The sequence below is a fragment of the Ranitomeya variabilis genome, chromosome 3 (genome assembly GCF_051348905.1).
Source record: "Ranitomeya variabilis isolate aRanVar5 chromosome 3, aRanVar5.hap1, whole genome shotgun sequence".
Lineage (NCBI taxonomy): Eukaryota > Metazoa > Chordata > Amphibia > Anura > Dendrobatidae > Ranitomeya > Ranitomeya variabilis.
In genome coordinates this window covers 544,200,110-544,216,799 of record NC_135234.1, presented here as the reverse complement: position 1 = coordinate 544,216,799, position 16,690 = coordinate 544,200,110, and the positions used below count along the sequence as shown (strand labels likewise).

Sequence of the window (16,690 nt, the reverse complement as noted above, 5' to 3'; positions counted from 1 at the left end):
TAATAATAATAATAATAATAATAAAGGGAACCTGTCCGGTCCCTCATGTCCTCCAATCATCAGCATTCAGCTATGTGCGATTAAACTTCCTCCCTAACCTGCCCTGTATAACATAATTCAGTTAAATAAATGCTTTTAAAAAAACACTTATAGCCTCCACTTTTCCTATGATAATGATATGCTATATGAGGGCTTTGACTAGTGTATGGCGGGTTAGTTCCCCAGACTAGTTAGCCCTCTTTCCATGAGATATATAACATAATTTGCACGAGCAGTGTAATTGCTGCTTATGTAAATCTGTGCACGTGAGCAGCTCATTCTGGCAGCGTCACTACATCTCTGAAGCAGGCCATGTGTATGCTTCCTGGCTTCAGAGGCACGCACTGCGCATGTACAGAAGTTCAGAAAATGCTTCCAGGGTGCAGTATTATTATGTAAGTGAGCATTAGTATTATTGCATGGGGTAAATGGAACATTATTATTGTTTGGGGCACAAACAAGGACATAATTAAATGGACGCATAAAAAGGAACATAATTATTATATGGGAGTGCAAAGAGGGACAATTATTGCATAGGGCACAAAGAGGGACATAATTATTGTATAGGGAGACTGAGGGATGTAATTATTGTACGGGGATGCAAAAGTGGGACAGTGCAAAGTGGTCCTGCTTTCTGCATTGAGGCACAAAGAGTGCTTTTACTGTGTGGAGGCATAATTCTCATGGTGGTATTATATTGTGTCATTCTGCTGAATAAAGTTAACCATGGTGGTAATATGTGGTCACTGTGTGGCAATATTATTTGTACCTTCTGTTGTGGCACTGTAGGTGGCAATGGTGTTAGTATAGTAGGTTTTGTTCAGTAACAGTGTAGTGGTATATTTACTAATATAGTGGTATTATGTGCTAACCGTTAGACTGTTTTGTTTATATATTTGTTTTTAATTTTTTGGTTCGTTTTGTGCATGTGACAGAATGGCAAGAGAGACATATCTCCTAACAGACTAACGTAGGCCCACAAAGTAAAACAAAAACGTGGAGGCTGTGAAGCCCAAATCCAAAACGTGTGACTTAAAACCCAGCAAAGAGCATTGAGTGCCCAAAATATCCATTGACCTGAATATCTAGAAAGCAGAGCACAAAGAAATACAAACCATGAAATGCAACACGCCAAAGTGATCTGCAAATAACATAGATAAGTAGTAATGAGTATGGGTTTATACACTGAAATTGTCATTTGCTTTTTTGCTTTGCTGCCACAAGGTAAACACAACCCACGAAACACAGCACAACCCTAATATATGTTTCGCCTGCAGCTTACTCATGGGGAATCTATTTGTATATTAAATTTTAATCTCATGATACCTAGAAATGCACGGATTAATCTTTCTTTTAATAAACTGCATCAAAGTCAAATGTAAAATCAAACTGGAAATTAAGATTCAACTTTAAACAACCATATATACACTGTACATATAGTAACAAAAACACAATCTAATAGAATATTTCCCATCTATGGCTGCAATTCTTCTTCATGGACTGACCACAAAATTAGGTACAAGCCCAGAAACTGACACATTCCCATGTGTGTATAAAATAGAAGCTGATCTGGGTCATTCTGCTGCTGAAAGAAGAGATAGCTATGCTCTTGGCTATCGTGGAAACTCCCTCCTCCTGCAAAATATTGGACCAGTGACATGAAACTATTTTCACACAGATGTGGAATAGATTTGGACATTGTGCATGGAAGGTGAAATCAAGGGCGTGGGGATGCATTCATTGTACATATCACATCTTTCCACATGGTTCCTGAATACCAGGGGAAATCTTTCCAAGCCTATTTTTTTTTTCTTTGTTTAATATTTTTTTCTTCTAATTTTTCTTCCTGCATAGAGAAAGCAAAAGAGCTACTCCTTATGTAATAATCCATCCTATGCGACCATAATTAAATTTTTTCTTCTTTTGATTGCTTTTTTTCTCCCCCACTGGGTGTTGTAGTAAATGCTTTAGTACAGGCATACCCTGTGACTTTAAGTTTCTCTTTTGAGGCTTATAATTACTAATTCCTCCTGAGAATAGAAATCAACTCTCTATACACAAACTTTCAGGAGAGTCCAAGATGCAGTGTAAAGCATGGAGAACGAACAAAAAAGCCTCAACCTCTGGTAAGGTGGTGGATTATGTTCTTCAGCCAACAATGAAACTGCAGAGACAGATTATAGTACTAACGTAATGCAGCAAGGCTTAAAAGCAGACGCCACAAAATAAAAAAGGTGTATCCTAGATTATCAATGGGAGAAAACTGCTCAAAGCATTTGGGAGCTTCCCATAAAACATGGCTATAACAGATAATGAATTCCTGGGACAGCTGTACATAAAAAGAGGACTGAGTCACAGCTGAAGGTAATACGTACTCATGGCATACTTTACACGGATCACAAATGCAATATACTCCACTATGTACTCCCCTGCCCCCATAGGACATGACAATTCTTAGGATACCTGTATACCACAGGGACATGCTGCACATCTTTGGGCAATTTCCTTAAAAATCCTACTGATCTCACAGCAAGTTATAAGACAGACTGAAGAAGCAGCTCAGCCCTCAGATATAGTCATCTGTATGCCAAGCCACCTACACAGACATCAAAGAAGCAAGTCATCCAGCTAAGGAGAATGCTGACACAAGAAGAGGCAATACCAGCTCCCATGCCAGCAAAGCTTTGAATTCCTAGTCTTTTAATGAGGCACTAGAACATGCAGTTTCATGTAGACAGCTCCCATTTCTATCTAGGTGCATAAAAAACATCTATGAAGAATGACATAATGTAGTAAAAGGTTACAATTTGTAAGGACTATATGTAAAAGATATACCTATGAATCTGACACCATCCCAAAAATATTCCTGTCACCGTTAATAGGCAAACTCCACATTGCAGACCCCATCTCACATTACTAGACATTCTAGCTTCTGCTTAAATCCCCCAACCCCCATCTTCAACAAGTGTTGTCATTTTACAACATGCCAAATGTGGTGCTATAAAAACATGCCAGGAATACAAGCATGGACGTAAGGAGAATAGATACAAAGTATCTACTACAGTAACGAGTAGGTGAAAACAAAATACTAAACATAAATATTTACTGTACAGGTGTTAAATAACTCAATATTAACATCTAAATAGTATAACATGCCCTTTGACCACTGGGTCAGACGGTGTGATGGTCTACAATACACGTGGAGTTGTAAGATTAGGCTTCAGTTACCCCCACCAATAAGGTCAGGGACCCCGTGTGTCGCATTCTGCGTTGATGCTCTATCGATGTCACCTAGAGCAAGCCGTGAGCAATCATGGATTGTACACTTGTATCAATAACTTGCCATTTCTATTAGACCACATACACATGAGCATATTTTCGGCTCAAGTGCTGCCTGTGAAAAATGTGACAGCGCTCAGTGAAATGTTATTTATTAGAGCTGTTCAGGTGACAGGTTTTTTTTACGGACCGAAAAAAAAAAAAGTAAATTGCAGCATATAATAGACTTCTCTGTATTTCGGATGAAACTCGCCTTTTCTAGCCTATGGTTGCACAAAAAAACATCAAATCAGATCCCATACAGCATCCGATTTGTATGGATACATAATAATTCTATGACATAGATAACTGGGTTTGGTTCTCTCAAATAATCCAAAAATATTTAACCAAGAAAAAAAAACAGTGGCTAATAAAACAATGTAGTCACAAGCACATTAGTGATCAATGACCAAAACTGCACAGAGGAAAGCATACAATAGTACAGAAGCATGGGGCAAGTCCACTGGGGACAGGGCTGAAAGGCTTCCCTCCAGCACTACCCTCCACATGCCATATACCGGTCAGTGGTCCTACATGAGATCAGTGTTGGTCTCGGAGAGCAGACCCTTACCAGCTCTGGTGTGTGGCTCTCTGCCTCCACTTCAGGCTCCATTGTAGCAGCAGCATCCTTATACTGCTGAGGAGACTCGATCACCAATTCTTTCTTGACACTTTTGGTCGTGCCTGTCCTGTTTTGCATCTTCAGTGAGCCACGGTTCCAGTAACAGGTCTCCCAAAAAATGTCACAGTACTTCAATAAGAAAGAACATGTCAGAAAAGCGGAGGGAGTGGGAAGTGCCTCTCCCAGCTTTGGAAAGTCTCAAAGCAGGAAGAAAAAAAAAAAAAAGAACAAAAATTGGAGAGTTCTTTTCTAGAGAGAAATCCAGTGCAGTTGTGAGCCAGCCTCGGAAGGGGGCTGGAATAGTGTCCGGGCTGGGAAAGGAGGCTCTGCTTTCAGGACACCAGGAACACCAGGCACAAGTGCTGCGCTGTGCATGGTGCCCGCTGGCTCAGCCCAGAAGGGCAGATGTGCTCCTCACAGCAGCATGGCTTTGTTTTATGATCTATGCTGGAGCTCTCAGACAATCAGACGGGTTTTGTTCTTTTTTATGAGAGATGACAGTAAAAGCTGTGTATAAGAGAACGCTACCTCTGCACTAAACGCCATTCTCTGTGAACTGTGCACACCCATGTAATCTGTTACTAATCACAAGGGAGGAACATTACACCAACTTCTTCAATTAAACTGGCTTAGCTCCCAGCCAATGACTCTCTATGTAAAAAATGCCATAGCGAGCACCTGTGCGGGAATAATACTGCAACACTACGGGCTCTATTAACTGCAAACAGAATATCCACCTCAGAATTAGACAATTGTAAATCTACACAAATAAAGCCTCACATGAGCAAAACAATCTAAATTACACAAAGTGGTCGCGCTTCATTATCCCTGGCGCAACATATGCGGGCACCCTATTGTTGGGGAACCTTTCCTTGGAAGTCTGACCTGGCATTGTTTTTTGGACACTTGGCGTAAACAAATAAATCTTCCCAAAAAATGTACAGTGATCACTATGATCCCATCAGAGCTGAGCAGTGTCGCCGTTGTGAATTACTATTAGAAAACCCTTCTGTCCATATGCTCTACTAGGCCATAGGGAGGTAACACATACAGCAGAGTGCCAGGCCCTGGTGAACTCCTTCATGTCAGGAGAGCTGCCTACAAAAGAGTTTTGTCATGGTTGGATAACCTCGCTAACATTTGGCCTTCATCACAATGATCTCCATGCAGGACCAAGCAATCGATTGAAACAAAAACCACATATACCCTGGACCAAGCTCGTACCTTCGCAGCCATAGAAAACACCTTTGGGGACAGGATATAATTGAAAATTAAGTTCCTATTAAGTTCCCAGCTTCTATCACACTAACCACTTCCCTAGGCCTCTCACAGCTCTCAACCTCTGAAACACACAAAGACGGTAACACCCTGGACCTGGTCTTTGCCCGGCTCTGTTCAATCTCTTACCTAGATAACTCACCACTTCCCCTCTCTGACCACAACATTCTCTCCTTCACACTCACAACTCCTCACCCACCCCAGCACCCTCCTACCTACCACACATACAGAAATCTACATACCATTAACCCTCATACACTTTCAGACTCCTTACACTCATCACTGTCCCCAATCTCCTCTTTTTCCTGTCCTGATCTGGCGGTACATCACTACAACGACACTCTTAGAAGCACCCTAGACCAAGTAGCTCCCCTCACCCTCAGAACCTCCAAACACAGAGTGAAACAGCCCTGGCTCACATCGCAAACCAGATTTCTCCAGCGATGCTCCAGGTGTGCTGAACGCTTATGGAGGAAAACTCGCACCCCAGAAGACTTCATACACTTCAAATTTATGTTAAGGACCTATAACTCTGCCCTTCACCTTGCCAAACAGACCTACTTCACCACTCTGATCTCATCACTATCAAACAACCCCAAGAAACTTTTTGACACCTTTCACTCCCTCCTCAGGCCAAAAGCACAAGACTCTATCACAGACATTTGTGCTTATGACCTGGCCTCCCACTTTATAGAGAAAATAGACAATATCCATCAGGAAATCCGCTCCCAGACACCAAGTGCAATGACTCCCATTCCTCCCTGCATCTCCCCTGGCTCACTCTCCACATTCGATCCCATCACAGAAGAAGAAGTCTCCAAGCTCCTCTCCTCTTCTCGTCCGACTACATGCACCACCGACCCCATTCCCTCACACCTCCTCCAGTCTCTCTCTCCAGTCGTCACAACTCACCTAACTACAATCTTTAATCTCTCCCTCTCCTCTGGCATTTTCCCCTCCTCCTTCAAACACTCTATCATTACTCCATTACTAAAAAAAACCCCACCCTTGACCCATCATGCGCAAACAACTACAGACCGATCTCCAATCTCCCCTTCATCTCAAAACTCCTGGAGCGAATAGTCTACTCCTGCCTTACCCGTTACCTCTCCACTCATTCCCTCCTAGACCCTTCACAATCCGGGTTCCGCCCCCTACATTCAACAGAAACTGCACTCATCAAGGTGACCAATGACCTTCTGACAGCAAAATGTAACGGTGACCACTATCTGCTCATTCTCCTCGATCTTTCTGCAGCTTTCGACACTGTTGACCACCCTCTCCTACTCTCTAGGCTCCAGTCACTAGGCATTAAGGACACTGCTCTCTCCTGGTTCTCTTCCTATCTTTCTGAACGCTCCTTCAGTGTTCTGTTCTAAGGCTCCCCTTCATCTCCTCTTCCTCTCACTGTCGGGGTACCTCAGGGCTCAGTCCTTGGCCCCTTTCTCTTCTCCCTCTACACGGCCCCAATTGGACAGACCATCAGCAGATTTGGCTTTCAGTACCATCTTTATGCTGATGACACACAACTATACACGTCAGCCCATGACCTTACCCCCGCTGTACTACAGAACGCCACTGACTGTCTGTCTGCAGTCTCTAACATCATGTCCGCTCTCTATCTGAAACTCAACCTCTCCAAAACTGAACTTCTTCTGCTCCCACCTTCTACTAGCCTCCCTAAATCTGACATCTCCCTCTCCGTGGGTTGCACCATAATAACGCCTAGGCAGCAGGCACGCTGTCTGGGTGTTATGTTTGACTCCGATCTCTCCTTCACCTCCCACATACAATCTCTTGCCCGCTCGTGCCGCTTACACCTAAAGAACATCACTAGAATACGCCCTTTTCTCACCATGGAGACAACAAAAACTCTGTCGCCCTAATCCACTCCCGTCTGGACTACTGCAACTCTCTATTAATTGGCCTCCCCCTCACGCGACTTTCCCCTCTCCAGTCTATCCTTAATGCAGCAGCTAGGGTCGTCCATCTGGGTAATCGTTACTCGGACGTGTCCGCTCTTCGCCAGTCGTTACACTGGCTGCCCATTCATTACAGGATACAATTCAAACTACTTGTTCTCACCCACAAAGCTCTCCACAGTGCGGCACCCCCTTACATCTCCTCCCTCATTTCTGTCTATCGGCCTAGCCGACCGCTGCGCTCTGCAAACGACTTTCGACTAACCTCTGCACTAATCCGTACCTCCCACTCCCGACTCCAAGACTTCTCCCGTGCTGCGCCAATCCTCTGGAATGCTCTACCACAAGATATTAGGACCATCCACAACTTGCATAGTTTTAGGCGCTCGCTCAAAACTCATTTGTTTAAAGCGGACTGTCACGTTCCCTAATCAGTCATTTTATGTTTGTGTGTGTGTAGCCCATTCACCATCTCCATCTATCCCCCACCCCCTGAAGATGGCTGGACCATCATTGTAAATACATCATTGTAAATACACACCTGTGCTTTGTATCTCCCCACCTCATTGTAGATTGTAAGCTCTCACGAGCAGGGTCGTCTTATTTTGTCTTATTTTGCTTTATTACTGTATTGTTAACATTGTTACCTATGACTGTTGTGTTTGAAACTGTTAAACTGTAAAGCGCTGCGGAATATGTTGGCGCTATATAAATAAAGATTATTATTATTATTCCTATCTAACGTAAGATAAAAAAAAGTTAAAGTCAGAAGGAATAAAATTATGTAAACCCCTATCCTATGGCTGTAAGGTAAATATAGGGCAACATGGTGGCTCAGTGGTTAGCACTGCAGCCTTTTAATACTGGAGTCCTGGGTTGAAATCAACATCTGCAAGGAGTTTCTATGTTCTCCCCGTGTTTGAATGGATTTCTTCCAGGTTCTCCAGTTTACTGATAGACTCCAAAGACATACTGATAAGGAATTTATATTGTGAGCCCCAATGGGGACAGCGATGATAATGTCTGTAAAGTGCTGTGGAATTAATGACGCAATATAAATAAGAAAAATAAACATCAAATGCATCGCGGAGAACATTAAGAAAAAGAAGTCTGGTAATCTAGGAATACCTAGACCGCAGAAAAGCTCAGTACATATGGCATTAATAAGAGCATCACAGGATACAAATTACCCCATTTACCTCTATATGAAATCAGCCCTGTATATAAATATGGTGAAGGCACTATGCACCTCTAAGGGCGGGTATAAGGCTCTGTACAAAACACAGCTAGAAATACTTGTACACATGAAGCTTACAGGGGTTTCTGCGCATAGGGCATAACTAGCTGATCGGTGGGTGTCTAACCACTAGGACCCGCATCGATCAGCAGATTGGGAATATATTTCATCCCAGATGGGGAACTTTCATCCTCGTTACAAAATGGTTGAGGTCAGACTCCGACCACCCCTCCATTCATTCTGCATCCACAAGGAATGATCGTGAGCACTGCCGCTCCATTCTATCAGGGAGAAGAGGAACCCATTCTGCCGATCAGTGCAAGTCATAACTTGTTTCCACTGGATAACAAATGCAGATGAAGGACCCCAAGATGACTGACTTTAATAGGTGGCCATATGCTGACCATGCAAGAAACAGTCTTGCTTCCAGTTCCATAGTGACATGAGCCAAGCAGTCTGAATTTACAGCTTTGGCATAGCAGAAAATCCTGGCGTTACAGGTATAGAACCTCCAGAAGAAGATGTATCAAAATGTGGATGATGGGATATGACACAAATATTCTAGATAAGCCTCAATAGTATGAATCCATAAACCATACACCATCAGTCATAAGATGAATCCCTTTCTTGTCTCTATTCCAGCACAAACACACACACACGCATTTGTTTACAGCTCGAAATAATAGTCCCAAAATTCAGAAATCTCGACACCGCCAGCACTGTGACCGCTGGAGAAAAGGAATCCCTGTCCCCATTATGTCGGGTTATTTATTTAATTAGTGCGATTCTTCGGCAGCTCATGGTGCATGACGCTGGTGTCAACAGTTCACTTTTCACGTTCAGTTGAGCAGGAATGTTTCATTATTTCTCGTGATGATCTATATATACAGCAGACGCAGGGATGAGCTCATGACATAAGATTACTGAATCATTCCCTAGGTGAAACCCAGTTGACAATTGATTAACATTGCAGGTTTTAATCTGTAAAGTGTTTATCAAAACCTTATGCACCCACCTAACACCTACTCCCCAAACTTCTTTTACGTAAGTGCTCAACAGTAAAAAATATACTATAAAATAATGTCTATTTGGGACTTCGTTAACAGGTTGTCAGGATCTGATCACACTAGCGAATTGGCAGTGACATATATTGCCAGATACGTCCTGACTAGTGATGAGCGCAAGTGTTCAGGTAAGCACCAGGAGTGACATCTTCGCGTCCCCACGGTCACAAGTTTCGCGACTGCTAGACATGCCACAAAACATGGGGGGGGAATTCCCTGTGTATGTCAGACAATTTCGGCATGTTTCGTGGCTGTTTAACAGCTGCAAAACATTCAACCGCGGGGACTTGAACATGTCCCTCGAGCACCTGCCATACTTGGTGCATACCCGAGCACCCTAGGCAAACTTGTGTGACGAGTACTTGAGCTCATCACTAGTTCTGACTCCATCAATTCTGCAAAGGCAACTATTTGTTACAGCACTTTTGTCATCATCACAATATCATCTTCACATGGCCATACTATTGCCTTGCTTTGCACACAAAATTTGTATATTCCGTTTTCTTTCTAGGGAAGAATATCCAACAGAACTTGTGCCCCATTAGCTCTAATAACATAAAACACCTAAGAAAAATAAAATGTGTTCACCTGGACTGTGTTCACACGCTGCAGTTGTGATGTGGCCTAAACCATGCTGGCGTACATGAAATCTCCGATTCCTGCACCCAACAGCAGGTTGATGGTTAACGGCAGTGTTGTATTGTGACTATTAGCAGCATTACTGTTTGGCCATTAACAAGATAACCTCTTTGAGCAATAATCAATTGGAAACCTGAACGAAGGTCTGAATTCTCAGTGTGGTTAGGATGTGGCTGATGGAAATGTGATATCTGCACTATCATCTGTTGTAATAACTTGATCTAACCCACAAATGCATAGGGGTCTAATGAGTAGTGATTTGGGGGAAGGGAGTAGTAGAGTGGTTCCATAGCAATAATTTTCACTTGCCAAAAAACAAATTACAACAGATTTTTTATTTAATTTTTTCCCCACACACGACACAATCTCTAAAACTGACAGACAGAAGTGGTTTAGTACATATAGGATGACAGACAAGATTGCAGGAGCGCACAATAACAGCTGATAAAATATTGTCTTTGGATGGTGCATCCAGAACGACCAATCTTTTCCTTTTGAGATAATAAACAGCTGCGAAAACCTCCAAGCTGGAGAATGATAACACATCGCACACTCATCCTCCCCCAAAGTCTATGTAGATTTTACAATGCACTTAACATATACACCAAGTATCGACATAACGCACACGAGCACCGAACCCTACTGAAATATGTGCTGAGCCATGTGCTTGCTGCTCCATTTTCCAGAATATTCTCCTCCCTGGGCCATAAATTAAACTCTGGAGTAAACGCATCAGAAATACAATGTACTGTCATACTAAAATCTTACCAGTAACTTTCTGCACAGCTCGGCAATTTTTTCTCTTTGCGACCAATTTTTATATAATCACAGAAAATATAAATGATAATCCAGGAGAATATTACTAACCACCAATGCTCAAAGAAATAAAGGACCCCATTAAAAGAAGGTTTTTATTTCGTATGCCTTGAAACAGATTATGTAAGTCCAAACTAAAGTAAGAGAGAAGGATAACTTCTCACAATGAGTTTTTGACGATTTTGTATTCTTGTGTCAGAAACACAACATCTTAGGCTGCCGTCACACTAGCAGAATTTGGTCAGTATTTTACATCAGTATTTGTAGCCAAACCCAGGAGTGGGTGATAAATGCAGAAGTGGTGCATATGTTTCTATTATACTTTTCCTCTATTTGTTCCACTCCCGGTTTTGGCTTACAAATACTGATGTAAAATACTGACCAAATACTGCTAGTGTGACGGCAGCCTAATAATTCCAGAAAAGTGGACTGGATTAATAGAAATCTCACTCAAAATGCTTTTTTTCTTTTTAGCTGTGTAAACAGACCTGCTGTGTGTGTTTCAAATCCGTAACATGACAATTTCTCTTGCGGGAATGTTGAGTTTTATGTGCTGATTTTCACATTACAAACGCATGCAATCGATATAAGACTATATCAATAACATTTTAGCCAAGCCAAATACTAGGAAGTATCTAAATCAAAGTAGCTTTATTCAAAACAAAACACATTAAAAGAGAAAAAAAAATCTGAAGTGATAAAAAAGCATATAAAAATGCACTGAAAAACACAATACAAAAACGCAAGTAACCTAGTTTACATAACAGATGCAAAAACACTGCAGAAAATCTGCAATACCAAAAACTTACCAAATGCTCATGGAAGGAATGTAGCCTAAGGCTATGTTCACACGCTGCGGTTTTTGCTGCGGATCCGCAGACGTTTTCCATGCAGGGTACAGTACAATGTTACCCTATGGAAAACCAAATCCGCTGTGCCCACTTTCCTTTTTTCCGCCTGAAAATCCGCGCTGATTTTCTGCGGAAAAAAAGAAGTAGCATGTCACTTCTTTCTGCGGATTCCGCAACTGTTTTCCACTTGCACCAATAGGAAAGTGCAGTTGGAAACCCGCAGTGGAATCCGCAGGAGAAACCGCACAGAAAACCGCAGGGAAATCCACCACGGTTTTGCACTGCGGGTTTTCTCAAATCAGGACCTGAAAAATCCGCAGAAAAAAAAGGATGGTGTGAACAAGGCCTAAAAGATCAAAAGCCCTTCATAGGTTTATAGGGAAACGGACTCCCTCAAATGCAATGAATCTGCTAGTGCACTGGTCATGGGGGGATAGCATATTCATTTTCTACTGTGTTTCATGCAAATATACAGAGTGTAGAATATACAAAAAAAAATATTTTCTCCTACATGTATGTAAATATTATATGTAATTACCTACATAGTTCTTGAAAAAGCGCCCCTTTCACGCAATGTATCTGCTCAATAGTCTTCAACTTCCAAGCAGCCAAAAATACATGTTATAGGTATCTATAAATTATTACGTGGGCTAAGACCCATCTGATTTACAATCCATCACTCGAGATTGCAAAACAAATTCATCGGATCAAAAATGCTTGGTAGCTAGAGAAATATTCCATTATCTACAACTCAAACATATCATCTCCACTATACTAAGGAACTCTGCCCCACCTTATATGTTTACTCTATTTGAGCAGTGATGCCGTCAGAACCCTCACGCTTCTGGCACCATCTCACTGCTCTATTCCCATATAAACCATCCTACGCATAGCAGACGTTTAATATCAACTTCCCATTGGGAATTGGACTAACTTAGACCCGGAATGGTCCCAAATCGGGTCCTCTACCAGTGGGTTTCAAAACACTTTAATATTGTAAACAAACTACAAGGTGCTGACCAGATAGTACCAGGACTAGTGACCACCGCAGTCCATGGCTACTCCCTCAATGACATGTACCACATATGGTGGTTATGCCCCACAGTCCGTAGACTCTGGATAAGAGTATACACTCACTGGCCACTTTATTAGGTACACCTGTCCAACTTCTTGTTAACACTTAATTTCTAATCAGCCAATCACATGGCGGCAACTCAGTGCATTTAGGCATGTAGACATGGTCAAGACAATCTCCTGCAGTTCAAACCGAGCATCAGTATGGGGAAGAAAGGTGATTTGAGTGCCTTTGAACGTGGCATGGTTGTTGGTGCCAGAAGGGCTGGTCTGAGTATTTCAGAAACTGCTGATCTACTGGGATTTTCACGCACAACCATCTCTAGGGTTTACAGAGAATGGTCCGAAAAAGAAAAAAAATCCAGTGAGCGGCAGTTCTGTGGGCGGAAATGCCTTGTTGATGCCAGAGGTCAGAGGAGAATGGGCAGACTGGTTCGAGCTGATAGAAAGGCAACAGTGACTCAAATCGCCACCCGTTACAACCAAGGTAGGCCTAAGAGCATCTCTGAACGCACAGTGCGTCGAACTTTGAGGCAGATGGGCTACAGCAGCAGAAGACCACACCGGGTACCACTCCTTTCAGCTAAGAACAGGAAACTGAGGCTACAATTTGTACAAGCTCATCGAAATTGGACAGTAGAAGATTGGAAAAACGTTGCTTGGTTTGATGAGTCTCGATTTCTGCTGCGACATTCGGATGGTAGGGTCAGAATTTGGCGTAAACAACATGAAAGCATGGATCCATCCTGCCTTGTATGGAGCATCTTTGGGATGTGCAGCCGACAAATCTGCGGCAACTGTGTGATGCCATCATGTCAATATGGACCAAAATCTCTGAGGAATGCTTCCAGCACCTTGTTGAATCTATGCCACGAAGAATTGAGGCAGTTCTGAAGGCAAAAGGGGGTCCAACCCGTTACTAGAAAGGTGTACCTAATAAAGTGGCCGGTGAGTGTACTTTCTAATTCTCATGGGCACCAATACCAACCTCAAAAAGAACCATTAGGAAACTCTACTGAATAAGCGAATCCCTGGTATCCTCAAGTATTTCCAGACTCTCATCTCTTTTATATTTCTAGTGGCTAAGCAAACCATAGCTTCAGTCTGGAAAAAAAACAAGACTTGACCTTCAAGTCGAAATATGCCTTTCATGGCACATGATTAATGAAAATTTGACAGCCTTCCTCACAGACAAAGTCCACAAGTTTGGAAAAGTTTAGCTTCCCTGGACAGTATACGCTAACCGTACCCATTTCACCACACCTCCATTCCGTCTAAACAACTCGGCCATCCCCGATTCTACAGGTGGAACCTAGCAATCATAAACATAACAGATATCCCCACTCAGGCCCCTCTCCCTTCCCTTATATGCCTGTCTTCTTTTACTGTACCTTCCTTAATCAAAGGCTTTGTATTAATATTTTGACTTGCATTATAAATGTGATGTGTTAAAAATTCTTAATTCTTTATTGTTAAAAAAAAAAATGCTTGATAAAATCCAATTCAGCAGGACTTGTACACATCACAGCTCCCAAACAAATAGCCCTGTGGTGCCCTCATATTAACCACTACCTAAACATGAAGGTTGGCACACCATCATCTATGAAAAATGGCACTGTCGTTCATCGGCGGATTCATTTGATATAGCCCACCATAAACATTCTGGTCACAACAGATACCAGATAGCAAAATATACACCACCAGTGTAACAAATAAGAACAAAGCAATAAAAACGAAGCACAATATACAGTGACTGATGTACGTCAACATGGCTGGGTTCTAGATATTAGTCCTTCAATATATTAGCATAAAATCATATAGTGTGGAATACCTAATCTTGACGCATTTCCCTCCCTACATTAGGAGTTTCTTCAGGTGATACCATAGGGTTAATATAATACACAAGTAAGGTGCGGGTCTGCATGGTCACCTAAAATCCTGAGATTGAAATGTTTATTTCTAACCAACATGAAAAAAAGCAATCCCATGCCATAAGTGGAGATATGAGTTATACAGATCCAAGGATGGGGCATTGGATCATTGTCTGCCTGGCCCCCTAACCCCCAATGTGAACAGGTAATTGAAGCAGGTTATCTGATGAAGAGCAAGCATGGAGTGTGTATACAAAGAAATTAACAGGTAGCTGTCAATGTTGGATAACCTTGTGTAGATAAGACAAAGTATAAACATATTTTTTTTAATTATTCTTCTTCTTTTATAGAATCCATGGATATATCGGTGATTGGGGAACCTATTCCATGTCAGTGGGTAAAATTATGAACGTTTTGGTAGCTGGTAACTCATAGGCGTGCCATATCTCCCAGAATAATGACAAATTGATGTGTGGTATGCATAGTTTGCTTGAAGGATGGTCAGTAAGATGACGACCTCTAGGAGGTTCCAGGGGGGAAATATAAACCACAGCAGATTTGAGGGCTCAAACCGGATTAGAATTTAATCTAATCAGCTGTTCCCTCTGTACCTCAGCGGGGAGAGGAGTGAGGGGTCTGGTGAGACTCTTTATAGTATGTCATATAAGGAATATCCATGTCAGAATCCGAGAGAAGAAGCAACACGTATTGCAGAGTTGTCCATATATCCTTCAGCGTTCTCCTCCGCCAGAAGCACTCATCGATCCAAATGGCAAGACATATTTGTATCTTATCATATTATTTTATTCTGTTATTGCCTGTATGAATGTTTTTTTGTTATTACATCTTTTGTAACTCTTTTTAAGAGCTGTACTCTTTTTATATATTAACTTCACCCCCGGAGCTTTTTCCGTTTTTCCGTTTTCGTTTTTCGCTCCCCTCCTTCCCAGAGCCATAACTTTTTTATTTTTCCGTCAATTTGGCCATGTGAGGGCTTATTTTTTGCGGGACGAGTTGTACTTTTGAACGACATCATTGGTTTTAGCATGTCGTGTACTAGAAAACGGGAAAAAAATTCCAAGTGCAGTGAAATTGCAAAAAAAGTGCAATCCCACACTTGTTTTTTGCTTCACTATTTTGCTAGGTTCACTAAATGCTAAAACTGACCTGCCATTATGATTCTCCAGGTCACTACGAGTTCATAGACACCTAACATGACTAGGTTATTTTTCACCTAAGTGGTGAAAAAAAATTCCAAACTTTGCAAAAAACAAAACAAAACAAAATTGCGCCATTTTCCGATACTCGTAGCGTCTCCATTTTTCATGATCTGGGGTCGGTTGAGGGCTTATTTTTTGCGTGCCGAGCTGACGTTTTTAATGATACCATTTTGGTGCAGATACGTTCTTTTGATCGCCCGTTATTGCATTTTAATGCAATGTCGTGGCGACCAAAAAAACGTAAATCTGGCGTTTCGAATTTTTTTCTCATTACGCCATTTAGCGATCAGGTTAATGCTTTTTTTTATTGATAGATCGGGCGATTCTGAACGCGGCGATACCAAATATGTGTAGGTTGGGGTTTTTTTTTATTGATTTATTTTGATTGGGGCGAAAGGGGGGTGATTTAAACTTTTATATTTTTTTTATTTTTTTCACATTTTTAAAAACTTTTTTTTTTTACTTTTGCCATGCTTCTATAGCCTCCATGGGAGGCTAGAAGCAGGCACAGCCCGATCGGCTCTGCTACATAACAGCGATCATCAGATCGCTGTTATGTAGCTAAAATGCAGGTGAGCTGTGAGCGCCGACCACAGGGGGGTGCTCACAGCCACCGGCAATCAGTAACCATAGAGGTCTCAAGGACCTCTATGGTTACAATGGAAGAGCATCGCCGACCCCCGATCATGTGACGGGGGTCGGCGATGCGCTCATATCCGGCCGCACGGCCGGATGCGGT

The 16,690-nt window shown here is 42.1% G+C and overlaps 1 protein-coding gene across 21 annotated transcripts in view; it reads right to left on the bottom strand.

Annotated features, from left to right (window-relative positions):
- Window positions 1-16,690, bottom strand: part of DOCK9 (dedicator of cytokinesis 9) — a 310,144-nt gene that overhangs the window by 180,687 nt on the left and 112,767 nt on the right. For 6 of the 21 annotated variants that reach the window (XM_077297089.1, XM_077297090.1, XM_077297105.1 and 3 more), the window contains exon 1: window positions 3,929-4,171. The exons of the other annotated variants lie outside the window; for them this stretch is intronic. In XM_077297089.1, coding sequence (XP_077153204.1) covers window positions 3,929-4,057 — 129 coding nt within the window. In that variant the 5' untranslated portion in view covers window positions 4,058-4,171. Of the gene's footprint in view, window positions 1-3,928; window positions 4,172-16,690 lie in introns of those variants that run through there. 21 annotated transcript variants of the gene reach the window in all.